At 41.6% G+C, this 23833-nt stretch overlaps 2 protein-coding genes across 4 annotated transcripts in view; one reads left to right on the forward strand and one right to left on the reverse strand.

Annotated features, from left to right (window-relative positions):
* The first annotated feature begins 2904 nt into the window (after positions 1-2904).
* CUNH6orf201 (chromosome unknown C6orf201 homolog) lies at positions 2905-18252 on the forward strand. Its single transcript, XM_032424731.1, has 3 exons — positions 2905-3097; positions 11453-11651; positions 17834-18252. Exons 1-3 carry the CDS (start codon positions 2905-2907, stop codon positions 18234-18236), a joined length of 795 nt encoding a protein of 264 aa, XP_032280622.1. The 3' UTR covers positions 18237-18252.
* The window catches only part of ECI2 (enoyl-CoA delta isomerase 2), a 28835-nt gene continuing 22507 nt past the window's right edge, over positions 17506-23833 (reverse strand). For all 3 annotated transcript variants that reach the window (XM_032424971.1, XM_032424972.1, XM_032424973.1), the window contains 3 exons: positions 21007-21096; positions 19089-19232; positions 17506-18417 (listed from right to left, as the gene is read on the reverse strand). In XM_032424971.1, coding sequence (XP_032280862.1) covers positions 18262-18417; positions 19089-19232; positions 21007-21096 — 390 coding nt within the window. In that variant the 3' untranslated portion in view covers positions 17506-18261. The remainder of the gene's footprint in view (positions 18418-19088; positions 19233-21006; positions 21097-23833) is intronic.

Below are 23833 nucleotides of genomic sequence, written 5' to 3' on the forward strand. Positions count from 1 at the left end.
TGTGGTTAGGTAACTAGTCCTATGCTTCCCCTGTTTGCAGCTTCAGCTTTCTCTTTCCCTCATGGCCAATTACCTTAATCCCCGACTTAGGTCTCCATTTCTGTAAGCGTTTACCTGAAATGTCCTAACTTGCTTGGGTGTGTACAGTTTCTTTTTAGGAAATATGTATAAAAATATTTTTTTAGTTAGAAGTTGTGTTTCTCTTTGAAAAATTAACCTTGAACTTTTTACTCCCTTGTTTGGGAGACCACCATTTTGTTGCAAAAATGTAACAGATCTTGTTTAAAATCTATTCATTCCTAGAACGAATGTGATAGTGATGCCCAGGAATATCTTTCCAAAAGATAAACAGACACATCAGCTGCAGAAGTTGTAGCCAGTACTTTTGGATAAATTCTCCATGGTATATGTCCACCTCTGTTTAGATTTTTCTTCAGGACCTGCTGCCTGCACTTGGAATAGCCTTATGGCTTCCTGTCCTTCAATGCCTATGCTCTGCAGTCGTGTTTTCTTAGTCTTACGTCACCAGTGTACTTGGAAGTTTTAAGTTTCAGGATGAAGACTTACTTTCTGGTGCCAGGAAAGGTGCAGCTTGGGTCCTCCTTACGGCGGCCGGAAGCCTCCCACCTCATCTGCTTTGAACGGAACACTCTCTTTAGAACGCTTTCTTTAAGAAACTTGGAGATGATCTTTTCCCTTTGAACATTACTGAATACTTTGCCTTCTGGAAGCCAGCTGGTCTTGTCACATCCACTGTGGCAGAGGGGAAGGGGAAGGTGCTCGGGAGACACAACAGCCCTCTTTGGAACAAAAAAAGGAATTGCCGTTTACCTAAAAGTCATGAATAAGAGATCAGCCTAACTAGATAAACAACCCAGTGTCCTGCAGGTGCTATGCTGTGGGATCAATTTAGTTAATAACACAGAGCTACTACCTGAGCGGCGTGGCTGGCCCTTCCTAGCAACTCGCTGTCACAATCAGAAAGGGAGTGCAGGCTTAGGAGGATTCTCTCTCATCTTTTCTTTGAGAAAATAATAATACGTTGCCACTGTGGTTGTGGAAATGGAAATGTATTGATCATGGAAGAACAGAATTGGAAATAAGCCGAATCGCAAACAAGATACAAAAGAGAAGGATCTGTTTTGTCAGAGCACATTCGTTCTGCAGGCTGAGACCTGGCTGGCTGAGATCAAGATCACACAGCTGGTTAGCCTCAGGGGTGTTAACTCTGGTCTTGAACAGTGTTCTTTCCAGCACAATTAGAGAAGATGAAGGAGATGGATTCCTTGGAGAAGTCTTATCCATTGCAAAAGACATTTATCCATCCATTAAATAAAGTTTATTTAAAAATAAAATATCATAATTGTGGTCTACTTCTGATTTCAGCCAAGGTCAATAAACCAGATAACTAGAAACATTCCATCAGTTGCTATTCAGAGCAATGATTAAGAACATATGGTGGGGATGAAGGGTACAGTATAGGGAATATAGTCAATGGTATTGTAATAGCATTATATATATATCATATATGTATCAATTTATATATATTGATATATCTATATATCAATTTACATGCAGTATAAAGAATCAATTTTAATATATCACTTCCTTGGCCTGTTGAATGGCTTAAAACATGGCTTGTTCTTTTCAATTTATATAAATATTTAGAGTAATACACTCAAGTTTGCCTGGAAGAAAGAAGTCTCTGTCTATCAAAATATTCTACCACCTTCACTTCCACCAGCTCCCTTCTCTTTCCAAAAACATCCACGACATTATGAGAATCACATTCTATTCGAGTGGCTCTGATTCTATATCATATTTTAAGTTTATTTAAAGTATACCTTTTTGTGTATGTTTAAAAGTCTTACTTTTTAAAGTTTGCAAATGGAAAATGAACTCGATTGTTAAGAAGTGAAAGTTGGTATCTTCCACTCTGGGCACTACGATATAATCCTGAAGTTTTTATAGTCTTGGTCAAGGGTTTTTAAGTTCGGTAAAAAGCTGGCAAACACTCCCAGCTCTTGCCCTGGCATGCCTGGCTTCCATGGCTCTCCCTGATCATTTTGAGGTGCGATTCCCAGCCAGTGCACGGGACAGGGTAATGACAGTGAACCTGGCTCCTTGGGTGGAGCATGCTGAGATTAAGGAGTAGCTAGAACAACCCTTATTATTTGCACGTTTGCCCCAAATCTGGGAGTAGCTCTTGGCACCTTCTATCTGGCTCAGGGCTGTGCCATCGAGTGTGGTGGCTTAAGATGATTTAGTACTTCTGCTCGGGGTCCACGGTGAAGAATGGCTTCTGCCGCTCAAGCTAGAATTGAACATTTTGTTTCCTTTGTCAGTTTGGATAAGAGAATACACAGCAGGTTGGCTTCTTACCTGTGTTAATCTGGACATTTCCGCAGTTTTGGGCGATGGAGCTCTTTTCAGTTCTGCTCGAGAACTGTGTGGATGTAAGTGCCCTCCCTCAGGGCCCCGTGGGTCTGTGGAGTCTGAATTACATGCACCCAAGGTGCATGGCCCGCGCGGAGTGCCAGCCAGAGAAAGAGCACTGGAGGCACGCACACTGGCTTCCCCTCTTCCCTTCGGGAAAGCACCTGCTTTCCTCAGGTCTTGCTCTTGTTCAGACAGGAAACCGGAGTTTCTGCCTGAAATCCCTGTAAGACTTGGCAAGGTGTTTTTGACTGGCTGATTTCCTCTGGTTTGAAGATTGGATAGCCCTCAGGGTTCCAGGCGAAGGTCTGGGCCATTGTGACTCTCAGAACGCTAAGCGATCAGAGACCAGAAAAGGGATTCCATGGCATCTCCTCAGAGGTGTAGAAAAACATGGAGAAAGAACAACGGCAAGGGGCTCCACCCTTCCAATTCTTTATTTGTTCTCTCTAACTCCGGTGGGTGGTCATGGGGACAGCCAAGAACAACCACTTCACACTGAAACTTCCTCTCCTAGACAAACCGAAGACACCCAAAAACTACGCACAGCCTGAGGTTCTGCATCACACCTTTGAGACTCTGTCCAACCTTCACAGGCTGCTGCCAAACCATCTGATGGAGACACTTTATTCTTACAAGAGGGAAGAGGACAAACAAAACTGTACGTGAGTAGAGGGTGGTGTGAGCTCTTTTAACAAGCACACACTTTATCTTGGCACAAACTGCTTCTTCTTTTAGCCACAAGTAAGAACTGGTTTTTTGTTTTGTTTTGTTTTGTTTTTTTTGAGAGAGAGAGAGCAGGGAGAGGGGCAGAGGGAGAGAGAAAGAGAGAGAGAATCCCAAGCACACTCCCCGCAGAGTGCGGAGCCCCACAGGGGGCTCGATCTCATGACCTTGAGATCATGACCTGAGCTGAAATCAAGAGCTGGATGCTCAACTGACTGAGCCACCCAGGTGTCCCAAGAACTGCCTCTCTACATGGCGGGTGTGGTCTGTCCTTGAGACCCATGGCCCCGTGGATAGCGTGCCCATTGATGGACTCCACCATCACTCCTTCACATTCCTTTTCTTTCACTGGTCTTTTATGAACGGAGATAGGTCTGTCACTCCTCTTTCGGCAAAGCTTACCTGTGGAATGATGGAAACTGGACTAAGTGGGAAATTACCACTAAATTTACAGGTGTAAATGTGATTTTGAGATGAGTGAGAGAACTTCCAAGTTGAAGGTGGGGCTTTGACATTTATTCCTTTGCTCTCTTTCCCGCTGCTTCTTCCTCCATTTGTACCACCCCAGAAAGAAGCCAGATATTCCCCCCGAAGATTACAAATGACCTTCCCTTTCTGGAGTTTGGAGTGGCCCTCCACTTCTGGAATTCCATCAGGGCAGTTGATAACTGGACTGATTCGCAGAATTGGGTGGAGCCTGCCTCCTGAATTGTTTATGCTTCAGGGAAGGGCAAAGGTAGCTGGTAGCCACTTGTGCCCATGAACTTAGAAACAAAGTAGCAGCTACCACAGTGATGAAGACACAAGTCAGGGGTAGGAAGTTTTGATGGCAAATTTGTCCATTTGTATTCTGGTTAGTCCCTGGTCCCTGAATGCACAGTATTATGAATTGACCCCAACATCCAGATTACACTAACAATTACATAAAAATAGTCAAGGAACATATAAGGAACCTACTACAAGTGATACATGTCATAGATAGGCAATTCACAAGATGAAATGCAAATTATCAATAAGCATCAAAGACGTTCAAACACTCTGGTAATCAAGGAAGCAGAAGATAAATCAAGGTGGCATTTTTTAGGCCATCATACTGGTCAAATCTTGAGAGATCAATAATGATGAACATGTGGGGAAATTAATACCCTCCCAATCATTATTAGCATGCTTACTGATTCAGGCTTTTTTGAAGATAATTTGAAAGTCTTTGTCAAAATTTGAAATGTATGTTACTGGCTTCTTAAATGAGTTGAACTGGGCAAAGAGTAAGTAGAAACTAATTTTCTTTTTTCTCTCAACTTCCCCCTTTGGCCCATTCTGTTGCTCTTTGCTCATCAGCTTTGGGTGAAACTACAAGCAGATCTCAGAGCTTTCCTGGTCGTATTCATTCAGATAACAAAATGTCCACTCTAATGCCCACATTCTAAACCCCCAACCAGAGTAAAGACCTCTCTGCTCCCCACCGCTCTGGCCTGACGTAGACTCAGAGACTGGGAGTCGGCCTGCGATGTGGTGGGGCTTTTTTGTTTTTTATTGTTCCATCCCCGCTCACTGGCTGCTCTTGGGTTGACAAGGGTGAGGGTGGGAAGAACTGAAAAGATTTCCTTGATGTGAAATATCAGATTGTCACCTGTCATTCGTGCCTTCTAAGGGTGGCAGCTTTCCAAAGCTGGCCTCTTCTTTCCTGGGCATTTGGTGGGTTCCCTTGCTGGAGATCTCTCATTCACTCAGCCTCCTGCTGACGTTTCCCCTCCTCCACCCCCACCCCTGGCCCAGCTTCTGTAGGCTGTGCTCCCAACGTGTTTCAGTGGAGACTGCCTCACTGGGTGACAGAAGCCCTCTTGAGAGCCTATTCAAGATGACTCAAAACTAACCCATTTCCAGGGGGTTCACATATAACATGTAGAAAACTTGACCCCCTGTCCTTCATACCTTCACCCAGCTGGTGAAAATACAAGTGACTCCCAACACTGTGGGAGTCTCTGTGTCTCTGTGGCCACAGGCAGCTGTGGTCCTAACCAATTATCTTATACTTTCTGAGGTATTAGGGCTGAACTATGTCCCCCAAAATGATATGTTGAAGTCTTAACCCCCCAGTATCCCAGGATGTGAATTTATTTGGAAATAGGGTCTTGAGAGAGGTGCAGATGTAATTAAGAGGAGGTCAACTGGAGTGGGGTGGGTTCCTAAACCAATATGACTCTCCTTGTAAGAGGACAGAGACACAGAGGGAGGAGATGGCCATATGACAACAAAGGCAAAGATTGGACTGATGCATCTGTAAGTCAGGGTAACACCAGGGATTGCCAGCAAATGTTAAAACCTAGGAAGAGGTAAGGAAGGATTTTCTCCTAGAGGTTTCAGAGGGAACACAGCCCTGATGACACCTTGGTTTCAGACTTCCAGCCTCCCGAACTGGGAGATAATACATTTTTTGTTTTAAGCCACCCAGACTGTGGCACTTTATTATGGTAGTCCTAGGAAATGAATACATCAGGTGTTAGGGGACACAGCCCAGTTCCCCAGGTAGTTCTCTTATTTATTTATTATTTTTTTAAATTTAAATTCAAGTTATTAAATATAGTGTAGTATTTCAGGAGTAGAATTTAGTGAATCATCACTTACATATAAAACCCAGTGCTCAACACCAGTGCCTTCTTTAATGCCCATCCCCCATCTAGCCCATCCCCCCACCCACCTCCCCTCCAGCAACCCTCAGTTTGTTCTCTTAACTATAGTCTCCTATGGTTTGCCTCCCTCTCTGTTTTTTTTTTTTTTAAGATTTTATTTATTTTATAGAGAGAGATTGAGAGTAAGCAAGCAAGTGGAGGGGCCAAGGGGTAGGGACAGGGCAAGCAGACTCCACGCTGAGCAGGGAGCCTGATAACGAGGCTTGATCCTGTGACCCTAAGATCGTGACCTGAGCTGAAATCAGGAGTCGGGTGCTCAACTGACTGAGCGACCCAGGTGCCCCTCCCTCTCTGTTTTTATCTTATTTTATTTTTCCTTCCCTTCCCCTATGTTCATCTGTTTTATTTCTTAAATTCCACATAAGAGTGAAATCATGTATTTGTCTTTCTCTGACTGACTTATTTCACTTAGCATTATACCCTCTAGTTCCATCCACATCATCGCTAATGGCAAGATTTCATTCTTTTTCCATTGTAAATATATGCCACCTCTTCTTTATCCATTGTTGATAGTGCTGCTATAAACACTGGGGTGCAGGTGTCCCTTCAAATCAGCACTTTTGTATCCTTTGGGTAAATACCTAGTAATGCAATTGCTGGGCTGTAGAGTAGTTCTATTTGTAACTTTTTAAGGAACCTCCATACTGTTCTCCAGAGTGGCTGCACCAGTTTGCATTCCTACCAACAGTGCAAGAGGTTTCCCCTTTCTCCACATTCTTGCCAACACCTGTTGTTTCTTGTGTTGTTGATTTTTACCCATTCTGACTGGTGTAAGGTGGTATCTCATTGTAGTTTTGATTTGTATTTCCCTGATGCTGAGTGATGTTGAGCTTTTTTTCATGTGTCTGTTGGTCATTTGTATGTCTTCTTTGGAGAAATGTTTGTTCATGTCTTCTGCCCATTTCTTGACTGGATTTTTTGTTTTTTTTCGGTATTGATTTTGATGAATTCTTTGTAGATTCTGGTTACTAGCCCTTTATCCGACATGTCATTTGCAAATATCTTTTCCCATTCCATAGGCTGCCTTTTAGTTTTATTGATTGTTTCCTTCATTGTACAAAAGCTTTTTATTTTGATGAAGTCCCAATAGTTCATTTTTGCTTTTGTTTCCCTTGCTTCCAGCGATGTGTCTAGCAAGAAGTTGTTATGGCCACGGTCAAAGAGGTCGCTGTGTGTTTTTCACCTCTAGTATTATCAAAATGGGTTCCTGTCTTACATTTAGATCTTTCATCCATTTTGAGTTTATTTTTGTGTATGGTGTAAGAAAGTGGTCCAGTTTCATTCTGCATGTTGCCATCCAGTTTTCCCAATACCATTTGTTGAAGAGACTGTCTTTTTCCCTTGGATAGTCTTTCCTGCTTCTCAAAGATTAGTTGACCATAGAGTTGTGGATCTCAGGTAGTTCTCTTAAAGCACCTTCAGTTGCCAGGGGGAGCAGAGATGCTACAGTGCACAGTATTACAAACAACTCAGCCTAAAGTAATCTCCACATGCCTTAAAGAATGTTTAGCTTTTTCTTGTTTGTTTTTTTAAAAAGATTTTATTTATTTGTCAGAGAGAGAGAGTGCGTGCACACAAGCAGGGGGAGCGGCAGGCAGGGGGAGAAGAAGGCTCCCGCTGAGCAAGGAGCCTGATGTGGGGTTCAATCCCAGGACCCTGGGACCATGACCAGAGCTGAAGGCAGACGCTTAACCGACTGAGCCACCCAGGTGTCCCATGTTTAGCTTTTTCTTGTATACATAGGTATGTTGTGCATAGGTGGGGAACTGCCACCTACCAGCTTTTTCTCATTTTAACATCCCATTACATACTCATGCCCTTTGACTTAGCAATTCCCCTTCTAGTTAGTGTCTTAGAGAAATTCTTGCACCCGTGCACACAGATGCAGGAAGGAGTGTGTGCGCTGAAGCATTGTTTATCATGATGACAAATTGTAAACAGCCTCATGTCATTCAATAGCAGAACGCTTAAATAAACGGATACATCCGTATTGTGGAATACTATTAAAAAGGAAGCTGATGTTAAAATATTTATAAAATGCCCTGTAGAATATTAAAAAATACGCTGCAAAATAAGAAACACTGGTTCCACTTATACCAAAAGAAGACTGTATACCTGTACATACAGACATGTACGTACATGCAGAGGGAAGAGTTCTGGAAAGAGACACATCATATTCAGGCCGGTGGCTACCTCTAGAGAAAGAGGAATGAAGACGTTCCCTTTAACTATGTATACTACTTTAAGTTGTCTGATTTTATTTATTCCAATGGAAATCTTTTCATGTATTTTTGTAATGAAAACGCAATTTTACCATTGAAAATGCATTCAGTGTTTATGTGAGGTTGGAGAAGTGGGTTTTGATTTTCTAGTGATATTCCAGTTATATGTTGATTTCAGTTTTGTTCCCTTAGCGTCCCAATGTAGACACGGATAGGTATTGATACCCCTTTAGCCACTGGTAGTGTTCCTGCCAGATAAAACCTCTGCTCATGATCACTGAGGTCCCTCTGTTTCAGAGGGGTTGGGCTGCAGGGGCTCTTCGCTGGTTGGAAGTCAGTTGAAAGTGCATGACATAGCTGACATGAACGGCATTCGGAGGAAGAAATGTTTCCTCAGAGTCCTGGGTCTGAGGCAGAATCCAGTCATTGAGGGGACATTAGCCTCCGAGACCCTGAATTCTTCACTGGAAGGCTGCTTCATTTCCAGAATGCCATTTCCAGTGATAGCCTTGAAGGTGCATCTGCAAGAGATTACCCTATTTCTCACACTTTCATCGTCAGATTATGAATTCAATAATGGATACCAATGGCTCACTGCTACATGTCTAAAGCCTTCCGTCTAGTTGAAATTTCACCTGACCTTAAAAATGGGTTTTATTTCTTCTCGCGCCCCCCCCCCCCACCTGCACCTGCAGGGAAGCTTTGCCTGCATTAAACTATATTTGTTACCCAGAGCCATCAGAAGAAGAAAGAAATAGAAAAAAAAACTGAAGATTTGTAGTTAGAAACACAGGGTCTTTAAAAAAAAAAAGAAACACAGGGTCCTTTTTTCTGGATTTTAAATAATAGGAACTTAAATCATACGAACAATGTAAAATGAAGAATGAGGATCCATTACACTCTATGCATTTAGATCTACTGTGCCCACATAACTGTCCCCCAAACATCACAAGCCTCTGTGAGTGACCCTCTTCCTCCTCTTCCTCCTCCCCCACTACATCCCAGCACAGCAGTGTAAGGAGCTATCCTGAGATCACTTTAGGATTGGTTTGATGATGTTTAATACATTCTCCAAACCAGTCCTTTCAATGACTGGTACCAAACCAAAAAGTAGGACATGGGAGGAAGTTTAAAGCTTTTGTATGTTGTTTTTAATGCTTAAGAAGATGCCTCTCTTGGTTAATTCCCTGCTCCCCCTCTCCAGATACTTTGGGAGGTTGCATAATTGGATGCAGGGAGAGATGACGCAGGCGGGAAGAGTGGTTTCCACAGAGTGAGTGGGCTCAGGCGGAGACACCAGTGGGGCAACTCTCAAAGCAGTGTGTGTGTGTGTGTGTATGCGCGCATGCTGTTCACGTGCCAGCCGACCACTGATGGCCACCAAATCCATGACTTCCGTGTGCAAATTAGAGAAGACATTTATGAAGTGTGAAGGCAACAAATCATTTTAAAACCTGGAGTTCTAAGTTACCTATTTTTACTGACTCTGGTAAACACACACACACACACACACACACTGGCTTGTGTACTTGGCTCAGGTACTTGTGTACCTGATCTATGCTGAATTGTTTTGTGATTACTAATTCATCCACCCACCCATTCTTCCATCCATCCCTCTACCCATCTAACATGTATTACATTCCATACATTAAAATAAGAAATACAAAACCATCCAAGCAGCTCACAGTCCAATATAGCTAAAATTTCATCTATAAATTGATAATCCATATTATTATACTTCCAATAATTTTTTAAAAAATTTTTTATTTATTTAAGTAATCTCTACACCCAGAGTGGGGCTCAAATTTACGACCCCGAGATCAAGAGTCACATGCTCTTCTGACTGAGCCACCCAGGTGCCTCTCCTTCCAATAATGTCTTGAGGCATCCTTATAATTTTTGTACTTTCTTTCAAAACCAGGAAACTTGCTTATAATTTCAAGAAGGCCAGCAATAAGATCTAATTAAATATTGAAAGTGAGTTCTGAGTTTTTATCTCATTTTGGTGTGCAGTACTAAATACTGGAGGATAAGATAATTTGTAATATTTGTGAAATACTAGTCTCTCTAATTTATTCCTGTTTCCTTACATAAAGGATTTGAAGCAGTTTACAATACCAAAGTATGTGTATACAACAAGACAATAAAAAACAATTCATTTGAGGCAAAAAAATAATATTTTTAGCTGGATGTCATCCAATACCTGAATTGGGTTAATTAATTCAGTTTAATATTATATTAACTTTAGCTGTGGGGTCTGACAACCAAAGCAAACCATATGCTATTCCTAACATTCCAGTGCCAGGGAGAGCTTCTGGATGCCCCACTGTGGGATCCTGAGCTAATAAACTGTCTGTAAGAGCAGTATGTGGAAGCTGTTTGGGCCAGGCCTGAGACCACCGGGCAGGAGCCCCAGATTCCAGCCCTGTTTCTGACTCATTGGAAGGATTTTCAGGCCTCTAAGGATCAATCTATTAATCATTACATCATTTAGTCAGATTGCCAAGCTATGGCCCGTTGGGCCAATTCTTGGTTCTTTGGGGTCTGTGCCAATTACCTTGTCTGGGAGGGACCTTCAGGCGTTCAGTCTGAGAAACAAGGGAGGCTGGATGAGTTCTGACCTAATTTCTGTGCAGGGTCACGCTGAATCACTGGGGCTCAGCTCCTCTTCCTGCATTAGGTTGATGACAGTGTCTTAGTTTCTCATACACCCAGATGGATCTCAGAGCCACGCATAGAGCAGCCTGCACGCTGGCTTTTGATTCTCAAATTGTTACCAGTTGGCAAAGAGAGAAGCTTATACCACAGTGTAAGACAGTCATGTCACTAAATCCACGATGTAGTTTTACTGACTCCCTTTCCTTCCCTCCCTCCGTCCCCCTCTTCCTTCCTTTTGGTAGCAGGACTGTTTTGATGAAGGATGCAGTGTATTGAATTACATTCTGGCCCGAGCTCTTTGTCCCATTAAGATGAGCCATTTGGTTTGGGGCCAAACGAGGTCCACGTGAAGCAGTGCATGTGACGTAAATGCAGAGTGTGGTTAACATCTCCAGAGATAAAAATAATTGTGCATTCAATTGCCATTGATTTGAGAATCAGGCACGGATTGCTTAAATAGACTTCAGTATTCGTGGTGGTGCCAGCACATTGGTTTGCATGTTCATTCACTCATTCATTTGCTGTGCGTCTATCGGATGTCCAGGACCAGGCTAGGGTCTCAGTGTTGCTCAGTAATATTTTTGCAGGGAAGGGATGGCAGAGCTCAATAGCAATTACGTAGTGGCATAAATATTCTTTCTCAAATGAGTGCCATGTTACTCTTGCTGTGCAAAGATGAAAAGGCATGTCGGATTGCATTAACGTTTCTTCTATTACCAGGTCAGAATTCTGAATTCTCTGGCTTAGAAAGGATCTTAGCAAGACATGAGTTTCCAAAAGAGATTAACATGACCCCAAAGCCAAGTAGCATGTCCCTGTGGAAAAGAAAATCCATCAATAATGCAAATCGTGGGTGGAAGAAATGCCTCTTGTGGAATAAAAACGTGGCGGAACCTCCGATGTCAACCATAGTTGTCAGGTAGGTGTCTAATTTTTGTCTGCTGCCAACATATTTAGAGATATCCAGGATGACCACAAACTCTCTTTATGCCTTAGCTAAAAAATGACTTAATGTGGTCTTTGAGATACATGGTAAGCCTGAAAACAAGGATGGCTATGTATTAAAGCACATAAGCCCCATTTTCACACACCCAAGTGTCTGGAGGAGCCCTCACTGAGAGAAAACTCAGGGAGACAGGAGCAGGTGTGTGGGTCCCCCGGGAGCCATTGCATTGCAGGCTGGTGAGCAGAGATCTAGCAGGGCTGCAATGGGATTCTTGGAGAGGGAGCCAACCACTGAACTGTAGCTCTTTTACGCTGCATGAGTCAGGAAACACCAGCTCACCCCCAGGATGACCAGCAGCCTAGGGCCCAACAGCATAAACAGTAGAAATTTGGCTTGATCTGTAGTCTGCCAGATTTTACCCGGACAGAAATGGGAGCCATTTCAGGGTCTTAATGAGAGTGGTGACGCGATCTGATCTGAACCCTCCCTGGCCTGTAGGGGGACAAGGGTGGACTCAGGAGAGGGGTGGTGGGCCTCAGACCAGGTGGTAACAGTGGGGATGTGGAATTGCCTGGATTCTGGCACCTGAAGTTGTAAGCTTTGGGGGCGCCTGGGTGGCTCAGCTAGTTAAGCGTCTGACTCTTGACTTCGGCTGGGGTCATGATCTCAGGGCCCTGGGATCGAGCCCCGTGTCTGGCTCCACGCTGGCTGCGGAGCCCGCTTGGGATTCTCGCACCCTCTCCCTCTGCCCCTCCCCACTCTTGCGCACGCACTCTCTCTAAAAAAAAAAAAAAAAAAAAGAAGCAAGCGATAAGCTTTGGTTCCTTGGCAAATTATCTTTGTTGGTTGGTCTTCCTTCCCTAATTGTGCCAGACAGATGATGTCTTCATATTTGTTTCTTTAGTATTGCCGCACGGGTTGCTGTACAATACCTAATAAAGAATTTCTGCTCAGTACTTAGTAGGTGTTCCAAAAATGTTGCCAAGCTGACAGGAGAAATGTATAATTTGCTATAAAGACAGAGTTCTCTCTGCTTTGAAGGTAGCAGACACAGGGAGAGACTTCCAGCTCATGAATTTGCCTGTACGGGACGCTCCCACTGGGACCATTGTTCTATGGAAGTAATGTCCTTGTCTACTTTTTTCCCCCCAGTGTCCTCAGTGGCATAACTTGACAATTTGACTTAAAAGTCCATATTCGAAGAAGGCAAAGATATGTTATAAAAGAATTAGAATGGTGGTATTTTCTTCTTGGACAATACACGGCACTAAATTTGCATCCAGATTAAGGGTATAAGTTATTTTAAGTGATGATTCCTGATTACTTGAGTTAAAATTATTTGACCATACTTTGGAGGCCTATAAAAAAAAAAAAAAGAAAAAAACAACTTCACAATCACGGAAAGTTTATATACCTCAATTTCAGGCCATAATGTCTTGACATGAACTAATATATTTTAATTTACATCTTAGTTTGTGTGGTTTCTGAAAAGATAGCTCCATTGTTAGAACGTAAGAAATGATCTATTTATTCACATTTTCCTCTATGAACATTCATTTGCTTTCCTTAAAAGCTAGGACTGGTAAAAGCAGGCATCCTGTACTTATTCTTAATGTCAGGGGAAAATAATTCAGTATTTTGTTGGCTATTGGTTTTTGCAGGTTACTTTTATCAGTCTGAAGAAGTTCATGACTGTGGCTGCTTTGCTTAGTTTTTATCATAATGGATACTGAATTTTGTCAAATGCTTTCTCTGTATCCATCAAGTTGATCATATTTATCTTTTCTATTAATATGGTGAATTGTATTATTTTTTTAAAAATTTTTTTTATTGTTATGTTAATCCCCATACATTACATCATTAGTTTTAGATATAGTGTTCCATGATTCATTGTTTGTGCATAACACCCAGTGCTCCATGCAGAACGTGCCCTCCTGCTACATTCTTCTTCTTCTTTTTTTCTTTCTTAACATATATTGCATTATTTGTTTCAGAGGTACAGATCTGAGATTCAACAGTCTTGCACAATTCACAGCGCTTACCAGAGCACATACCCTCCCCAGTGTCCATCACCCAGTCACCCCATCCCTCCCACCCCACCCCCCAGTCCAGCAACCCTCAGTTTGTTTCCTGAGATTAAGAATTCTGAATTGTATTATTTTTAAAAAATATTTTTATCATGGTAGAATGTACATAACATAAAATTTCCTATTTTTCCCATTTTTTTTAAGTGTACAGTTTGGGGGCATTAAGTACATGCACATTGCTGTTTACACCATCATCACCATCCATCTCCAAAACTTTTTCATCTTCCCAGACTGAAGCTCTGTCCCCATTGAACACTAACTCCCTCTTCCCTCATCTCTCCAGCACCTGGCAAACACTGTTTTACTTTCTGTCTCTATGGATTTGCCTAATTTAGACACAGATAAGTGAAACCATACAGTATTCGTCCTTTGGTGTCTGGCTTATTTCACTGGGCAGGTTTTCAAGGTTCATCCATATTGTAGCCTGTGTCAGAAATTCCTTCCTTCTAAAGGCTGAATAACATTCCATTGTCTGTATATAACACATTTTGTTTTATCCAAACAAAAGTTCCTCACCATTTACTGAAAAGATCATCCTTTCCCTATTGAATGGTCTTGGCACCCTTGTCAAATCATTTGATCATTAAAAACAATAACAACATTTGATCACATATGCAAAGGTTTATTCTGAGTTCTCTATTCTATTCCATTGTTTATAAGTCTGCCCTTATGCCATACCACACATTGTGTGTGTGGGTATATATACAATTATATATTATTATTACATATTGAAGGTCTAATATTTGGCATGTAAATGTTTATGATTGTTATATCTTCTTGCTGTATTGACCCTTTTACCATTATATTATGTCTTTATCTCTTGTAAGAGTTTTTTAGTCTTCTTTGATATTAGTATAGCCATCCCTGTTCTCCTTTGCTTACTATTTGTGAGGAATATTTTGTTTTCACCCTTTCATTTCTTTTTTTTTTTTTTAAAGATTTATTTGTTTATTTATTTGAGAGAGCGAGAATGAGAGAGAGAAAGAGAGAGAGAGAGTATACATGAGAGGGGGGAGGGTCAGAGGGAGAAGCAGACTCCCCACGGAGCAGGGAGCCTGATGCGGGACTCGATCCCCGGACTCCAGGATCATGACCTGAGCCGAAGGCGGTCGCTTAACCAACTGAGCCACCCAGGCACCCCTCACCCTTTCATTTCTAACCCATGCATGTCCCTAAATCTAAAGTGAGACTCTTGTAGGCAGTGTATAATTGAATCCTGACTCGTTTTATTATCCATTTTATCAGTCTATGGTTTTTGGAGAGTTTAATCCATTTACATTTGAAGTAATTACTAATAGGGAAACACTTGCTTTTGCCATGTTTTCTGTATGTTTTACCTATTTTTTGTCCCTCGTTTCCTCCATTACTGCTTCCCTTTGTGCTTAGTTGATTTCTTGTACTGACACATTTTGATTCTCTTTTCATTTCTTTCTGTGTATCTTCTATGGGTATTTTTTGTGTGTGTGGTTACCATGGGGATTACATAATAACATCCTAAAGTTATAACAATCTATACTATAGATTATTAACTATATCGTATATGTAGTTGCAACAATCTATAACAATATATCTTTAACTGTTACCAACTTAACTTCAATTGCTGCTCTGTCCCTCCACTTACATTATTGATGTCACATATTACTTTTATATATTGCATTCCCATTAACATAGATATACAATTACATCTTAGGCATTTGTCTTCTAAATCCTATAGAAAATAAAAAGCAGAGAGGCAAACCAAAATTATAAAAACACTATTTTTATATTTGTGCATATATTTACCTTTACTGGAGAACTTTATATTTTCATGTGGCTTTGAGTTACTATCTAGCATCCTTTCATTTCAGTTTGGATGCCATTTAATATTTCTGGTGGGGGCAGATCTAGTGGTAATGAACATCCCCAGTTTTTGTATAGGAATGTCTTAAATTTCTTCCTCATCTTTGAAGATGTAGAGTTTGCCAGATGTAGAGTTATCAGTTGACAATTGTTTTTTTTTTCTTTCAGCATTTTAAAATATGTCATTCTAACTGCCTTCTGGACTGCAAGGTTTCTGGTGAGAAATCTGCTAAGCTTATTGGAGATCACTTTATGTGATGAGTGGCTTTTCTCTTGCTGCTTTCAAGATTCACTCCTTGTCTTTGACAGATCTGATTATAACGTGTCTCACTGTAGGTCTCTTTGTGTTTATCCTACTTAAGTTCATTGAACTTCTTGGATTTGTATATTCACATCTTCCCTCAAATTTAGCCCTTCTTTTTTTCAAATAATCACCCTGTCCCTCTCTCTCCTCCTCTCTCACCTCACTCCCCTCCTTCTCTGTCTAGGACTCCCATTGTATATACATTGGTTGGCTTGATGGAGTCTGTCCCGTAAGTCTTTTAGGCTCTATTCACTTTTCTTCATTCTTTCTTCTTTTTGCTACTCGAACGTGATCATTTCAAACAACTTCTTTTTAAGTTTGCTGCTTTTTTTTCTACTTGTTTGAATCTGCTGTTGAACCCCTCTAGTGAATTTGTCCATTCAGTTATTATAATTTTCAGCCCCAGGATTTGTTTGGTTTAAAAAAATAATAATGTGCACCTCTTTGTCGAGACTCTTATTTTCTTCACATACTGTTTTCCTGATATCCTTTAGTTCTTTGGTCATGTTTGTCTTTAGCTCTTTTGAGGTACTCGACATTTGTTTTAAAGTCCTTGTCTAGTAAATCTGATGACTTTTTTTTTTTTTTTTGGAATTTTTTCTGGAATTTTTCCTCCTTTGAGTGGGCTATGTTTTTCTGTTTCTTTGCAGACCTATGACCCTTTGTTGAAAATTGAGCACTTTTGCAAAAACGAGCCCCTCTTACACTGATGGGGAAGACCCTCTCTCACTGTGAGTCTTCAGATCAGCCCAGGAATTCTCAGATCTTTTCTGGGTATGCTTCCTGTCTAGGCCTGTGTTTGTTTCTTTTTTTTTTTTTTCTTTTTAATTTTCCCTCAGCTGCTTTTAAATGTCTTAATTTCCTGAAGAGTCTCCAGCTTCTTCTCAGGGCCTTAAGTGCTCTGTTGGATTCCTTTTTTGTGATCTCCTTCCTGGCCCCCGAGCAGCTGTAGTCAGCCTGTACCTTTTAAGTGTTTGTGTGCCCCTGCCTCTTGGGGTTTCTTATCTCACATCCAAACTATGCCAGCATCTCCCTCCTGAACTGTGAGTCAGGCAAGACAGCAACCAGTCCCTCAGACGGCCTGCACATGGCCAGAAGGTTGCAAACAAGTTCCGCTCTGCTCCTTCTATCCCAAGGGAGGGAGCTGGGAATTAGGCGAATTTCTTCCAACCCCACCATGCAGGGTAGCGGTGGGGCGGGGGATGGGGGGTGGGGAGGGGGGTAGGGGTAAGAACACCACACAATTTCCTACAAGTTTCAATGTGATTTTTCTTTGTTGGACATTCACTTGTTTGCTGTAGATGTTTAGTTTCTGTAGTTTGATGTTTCTATGGAGAAATGAGGGTATTTAGAAGAGCAAACTATTCCATGCCAGTTTGGTAGCCGCTGAAATTATGCCCTCGTCCTTGTCACTAGATATGGCTCTAATCAAAACCCAAAGTTGCAAGGACTGTTTTTTTTTTTTTTTTTTAAAGATTTTATTAATTTTTTGACAGAGAGAGACACAGCGAGAGAGGGAACACAAGCAGGGGGAGTGGGAGAGGGAGAAGCAGGCTTCCCGCAGAGCAGGGAGCCCGACGCGGGGCTCGATCCCAGAACCCTGGGATCATGACCTGAGCTGAAGGCAGACGCTTAACGACTGAGCCACCCAGGCGCCCCGCAAAGTTGCAAGGACTGTTAAGGCGGCTTGTGGGTATGCCTTTTATAACATACCACGTTACACAAGAACAAAGACTACGTAGTAAATAATTATGTGAAAACTGATCCAGAACACTGCTTTTATTTCCAGTGAAATAACCCAGTTTTCCCTTCATGGCTTTTTTATTAAATTATAGGGTTTAGTGGAACTAAGATTGTTGTTTCTTTTCTTTTTTATGTGTGTTTCTTTTTTAATACTACTACTGTTCCATCTGCTTACTTGCTAGGTGGTTGAAAAAGAACATGCAACCCACCGAAGACCTTCAGTCAGTGATCCAGAGGCTGTCGGTGTTTGGGCCTATTAAGTCCGTCACCCTCTGTGGACGGCAAAGTGCTATCGTGGTGTTCAAAAATATGACTTCAGCTTGCAATGCTGTGAATGCTTTTCAAAGCAGGACCCCGGGCACAATGTTTCAGTGCTCCTGGCAACAGAGATTCATGTCGAAAGACGTAAGACTCCCTGTGACCCAAATCCTATGTAAATTCTTAAAGCTTGTTGTACGTAACTGGTTTGTCATCGGGGCTCTAGTGAAATATGATAACCATAAATGGTATGTTAGCACTGAGAAAAGGCACAATTTATTTAGTCCGAGTACTGGATCAGAAATGACAGCACATCCCTTCCTTTGAAATGCGTAACTCTGCTGTAACAGCATCACAGCTTGGCTTTTTGGGATAAGAAGTTCATGACTGCATTCACGCATTCGTCTGACAGCCATCTTTCCTGGAGGATGCTGCTTTCTTCAGCATTAATAGCATGCAGCTTCTCCTTCTCGTGATTTCTGATGATCTGTTTTGAAATACGCATGGCCTGAAAACACAAAACCAACAATAAGGTTAAGGGCATTCTAGAGGGAATGGGATTATTCTATAGTGCTGATTTTTGTTTCTCCATGGTTCATGGAATCCTGTCACACCTTCAGATGTATGTGTATGTGTAACACAGGACAGTGCTTCTCAAACTTTAATGTGCTTATGATTCATCTTGGTAGACATGGGAGAGGGCCTGGGAGCACACATTTCTAAAAAGCCCCAGAGAGACTAAAGCTTCTGGTTCCAGGACCACATTTTGAGCAGAAAGAATATAAGAGCAGTCAGTCACGAGTTACCACATATAAAAACCAAAGTGCTACACAGTAAGAATCTCCTAAAAATCAACCTATCTGGCTTCTCACCTGGATTCAAGAATAAAAGTGCTCAGCAAATACTGCCCATCCTCCTCCTCAAAGTTATCCCCAGAAAGAACTGTCCCTCTCCCTTCATATGTATCATAGCAATAAAATGCCTATCTGAGAAGTTTTTTAAAAAATCAGTACTTCTAACATTATTATGGTTATTTTTAATCTCAAATTTAGATGTGCTTACAGCCAACCAAGGTGTACCTTGTTTTTTAAAATGCTTATTATCTCTTAAGGCAAATAAATTATTTCCATGGTTTCTACTAGGAAAAAACCCCCCCAAAAAACAAAAGACAACACTAACATTCCTGGGGAGCTTTGAATATGCTTTCAGCCTGGTCCAAACTTCTTTCTCAAAGGTGCTATCAGGAAAAACTTCAGTAACAAGTCCTTGAGCATAGGCTTCTCCAGCGGTTAACTTCTTCCCAAAAATGAGCATCTCTACTGCCTGAAACGAAAAGCAAGATTAAGACATTAACTCAATGAAACACAGGTCAGTTAACCTCAGAACTGTTTTCAGGAGACAGAGGGCAGTTCCCTAACGGTCTTCTGAGGTTGCCAGTATTTCTTGTTAAGGGAGAAACTGAAGACCTCAATAGGCAATGTTTTGCAAACTGTGCTGAGAGCATCTCAGGCTCTCTGGAAGGTTTGCAAGGATTTTTGCTTCTCTATGTGTCTGTGCTGGGAAGGCAAAAGCAGGGAGCCACAGGTCCGCAGAAAGGACCTGAAGCAGATGCTGATCCGGTAACCCACACAGCTAGAAATTTCTGTTTTATACACTATAAACAATTACAAAAGAAAACAGAACTAAAAAAAAAAAGGAAAATCCAGGTCACAGTGAATGCCAACCAAACTTTAGACACCCTAACTTTCAAACTTCCCTTCCTTGGAAACTGTATGCAGTGGTCCAGCTCTGACAGTTTTCTTTACCTGCACAGGTACTACTAATTAGTTCTACCTGACCAAAAGAAAGGGAGGAAGGACTAATATTCAGCTTCTAACAAAACTGAGCTCACTAAGCAGATATCCTCTGTATTTCCAGTTGTGCTTCTAGAAAAATATTATTTCATAGTCAAATGCCCTAAGCCTTAGAGTTGGTTCTGCCCACCTTTTCAAAGTTAAAATCTGTAATAATGACTCAGGGCATGTGACAGAATAATGAGCTTTAAAAACTATATATTTGCGGGGTGCCTGGGTGGCTCAGTCGTTAAGCGTCTGCCTTCGGCTCAGGTCATGATCCCAGGGTCCTGGGATCGAGCCCTGCATCGGGCTCCCTGCTCCGCGGGAAGCCTGCTTCTCCCTCTCCCACTCCCTGTGCTTGTGTTCCCTCTCTCGCTGTGTCTCTCTCTGTCAAATAAATAAATAAAATTAAAAAAAAAAAACAACAAAACTATATATTTGCAACAAAAACCTAGCAGTCAATGAAAACAGGCTCCGTTCCAACCCCACCACGTTCAGACCTCCAAGAATTGGCTAAGCCTTCCCTTATCCCCGGCTACCCACTGTTCGGTCTCATCATGATTACCCCGGAGTCATGCACACTGAGCCTGGGCACCCAGGCTTCCGTAGACACGGGGACAGACCTGGGTAGCCACAGAACCCCTCTGGGAGCTTGAACACACGGCTAAACTTACTGAATGAAGAGGCTGCTATGACTGGAAGCAGCTCTGGAAGGCGTAAACCCCCAGGAGGACTCGCATCTGCTGGTACCTCCCGTGACTCTCAAAGTCAAGATGTCATCTTATGGCTTCCAGAGGATGCTGCTCATCCACACAGAAATCAAGTGGGGCCACGAGGTGGCACAGCCCTGGTCCTCTAATGACTCATGCCACACAGCAGTGGAGGACAAGGCACCGGGCACCCAGCTGCAAGAGCAGATCCTACTCTGCAGAGTCATGGAGAATTTCTGATTTTCCCTCACACCAGACATTTCCCATAGCCTAGCTCTTCTACATTTGAAAGTTTTAGAGTGGAGGAGCAAATAACTCACTTTTCTTCTGTCTATATTATCGAGGAAAAGAAAAGAGTATAGAATTACTTTTCGAACAGAGGTTACTTTTTTTTTTTTTAAAGATTTATTTATTTATTTGAGAGAGAGAGAGAGAGAGTGCAAGTGGGGGAAAACATCTGAAATCAAGAGTCGGATGTTTAACTGACTGAGCCACGCAGGTTCCCCCAGAGGTTACTTATTACAACTTATTCTTAAGGTTTCCAAGAGTTACCTTGGCTAGGCCCATTATCTTCGGAAAAGTGTAAGAGGAACATCCTTCTGGAGTTTGGCCAAGGTGACTAAAAGGAGTGTGAAATGTTGCCTATTTGGAGAAAAAAGAAAAGAAAGACAATTACTTTTTGTATGTGATTTTTAAAAATCACTATTTGTATATATCCTCACAATACTTGAGTAAGTTTTTTTAAAAATTAGGATTGCTGTGGTATCATATACACACCAAGTTCACTCTCAGATAGGCAGCTTGGTGAGTTTTAATGAAGGTACACAGTTACGTAGCCACCACGTCAAGATGTAGAATATCTCCATCACCCCAAAGGGCTCCTTGTGCCCTCTGCAGTCAATCCATTCCTGTCACTACCAAACCACCACCGATCTGTTTTCTGTCCCTTGTTTTGCCTTCTCTAGAATGTAATATAAATGGAATCATACATTCTGTAGCCTTTGGTCCTTAGCATAAGACTTTTTGAGAGTCACCATGCTATTGTATTGGTAGCTTGTTCCTTGTCATTTCTGGGTAGAATTCCATTGTATGGACGTCACAGTTCCTGTATCCATTCACCAGTTGAAGCCACTGGTGATATTTCTAGTATTTTGGCTATGATGAGTAAGACTGTTAATGAAAATTTGTACACAGGTCTCTGCATGAACGTGTTTTCAGTTCTCTTGGGTAAATACTTAGTGGTAGAATTGCTGGGTTGTGTGGTAAATTGTGGTTTAAGACCAAAAGAATTTCCAACGTGGTGTATCATGTAGCACTCCCCCCAGTTGCTCCAAACCCTCGCTAAACCTTGTTACTGTCAGTTGTTTTAACTCGAACCATCCTGGTAGGTGTATAATAGTGTGTTGTGGTTTTAATTTACATTCTGTAATGACTAATGATGTTGAGCATCTTTTCATGTGCTTACTAGCTCTTTTTATATCTTCTTTGGTGAAGTAACCATTATAATATTTGCCCACTATTTTTAAGTTAGATTGGTTGTGTTTTTATTATCACAACGTGGCTGGGGGGAGTGGTACATGATACACCTCTAGAGCCAGCCCTAGTTTTTGTTTTTGTTTTTAAATAGACTCCATGCCCAGCATGGAGCCCAATGCGGGGCTTGAACTCATAACCCTGAGCTGAGATCAAGGGCTGGATGCTTAACTGACTGAGCTACCCAGGCACCCCTTGTTTTTTTTATTTTTTAAAGATTTATTCACCTATTTTAGAGAGAGAAAGGGAGGGAGGGCAGAGGGGCAGAGGCAGGGGAACAGAGAATCTCAAGCAGACTCCCTGCTGATCATGGATGCAGGGATGGATCTCACGACCCCAAGATCATAACCTAAGCTGAAACCAAGAGTCAGAAGCTCAACCGATTGTGCCACCTAGGTGCCCCCCGTTTTTTGATTTAAGAAATATTTTTGTGTATTTCTTGATAAATGAGAAGTCCTTATGAAAGGAAATTAATTTATACTTGACAATATGTATACAGAACATTTAGACTTTACTTCCCATTATCAGATCTGGTGCTATTTCTTAATGAATATTGTTAGAAGACATAAATATATAATATACGCAGTATATAAGTGAAAAGAAAAATATAAAATAAAAACTTACTAATGTCACCTATCACCCCCTCCCCCCAAAAGCAAAGTTTATTCAAGAAGATGTACTGAGAAGTCACAGCCTAAGGAGGATAAGTGGGAAAGCGAAAGAAAACGCCAACCATAGCTAAAGGGCCACTAACAGGTATGTGAAGAACTGACAGTAAGCAGCATTTAACTTATTTTCAGAAATAGAGCAGTAAATGTAATTAAGGGTCAGGCTTTGGCATCTGACTCCTTGGTGACTCTGGGAGCTTCTTAACCTCTTTGTGCCACAGTGAACTCTTTTGTAAAATGGAGACAAAAATACCTATCTCACAGGGCTGCTGTGTGCATTAAGTATGTATCACGTGCATCAACAGAGTGCCTAGGATGTGGTGAGTACGCAAATATTATTTTTATGATTTCTACCCTTTTAGTACCTCATAGGGGAAATGTATAATTTGCTGACAAAGAAGCTAATGGGCATTGTTAACTCTTGCCCACAATAAAGGATAATTTGGTTGTATGAGTGTTAAACCCACATTTAATATGGTATTTGTTTATGAAGCCAATAATGATAAATCCTATAAAATGCATTCCTCTTCACAGATTCTTTCTTCTGTGTCTTTCTCTGATTTTAAATTGAACCTTGGTTTAATTCAGTTGGGTGAACTCTTAGTAGTGGTCACTACTTGTCAAATATTTTACTCTGGGCCAAATGTTTTAGCATTTGAAGTATCTATGTATGTTTTCTTTCTATTTCAATTCCAATTTGTATCATAGAACCGAAATCCTAGAAACCTTGAAAATACGATGGATGTGACAGTCGTTTTGAATTCTGAGGGAGAACCAGGAGAATATTCAAATAGGATGATATATTTGCCCTCTAAGTCCTGAAGAATGAGATCCCTAAGTTCAGGTCAGAAACTCTTGACCCACCCCTGGTCAAGACCGGCTGATCAATCAGTCCTCTCACACATGATGTGACCACAGCCTATTGATTTCTGCCTTTGAGCAGAAGCTTCCACCTATGAAGGTTTGGCAGCCTAGCACTTAGAATCTCATTGGCTATTTTCATGGGATAATTATTAAAAACATTTAGGTCTGACAACATGCCCAATCCAATCAAACTGAATCCAGTAAAAAAAAAATGAACTCAAGGGCGCCTGGGTGGCTCAGTTGGTTAAGCGACTGCCTTTGGCTCAGGTCATGATCCTGGAGTCCCGGGATCGAGTCCCGCATCGGGCTCCCTG

Source organism: Phoca vitulina, unplaced genomic scaffold, assembly GCF_004348235.1.
Source record: "Phoca vitulina isolate PV1807 unplaced genomic scaffold, GSC_HSeal_1.0 scaffold31, whole genome shotgun sequence".
Lineage (NCBI taxonomy): Eukaryota > Metazoa > Chordata > Mammalia > Carnivora > Phocidae > Phoca > Phoca vitulina.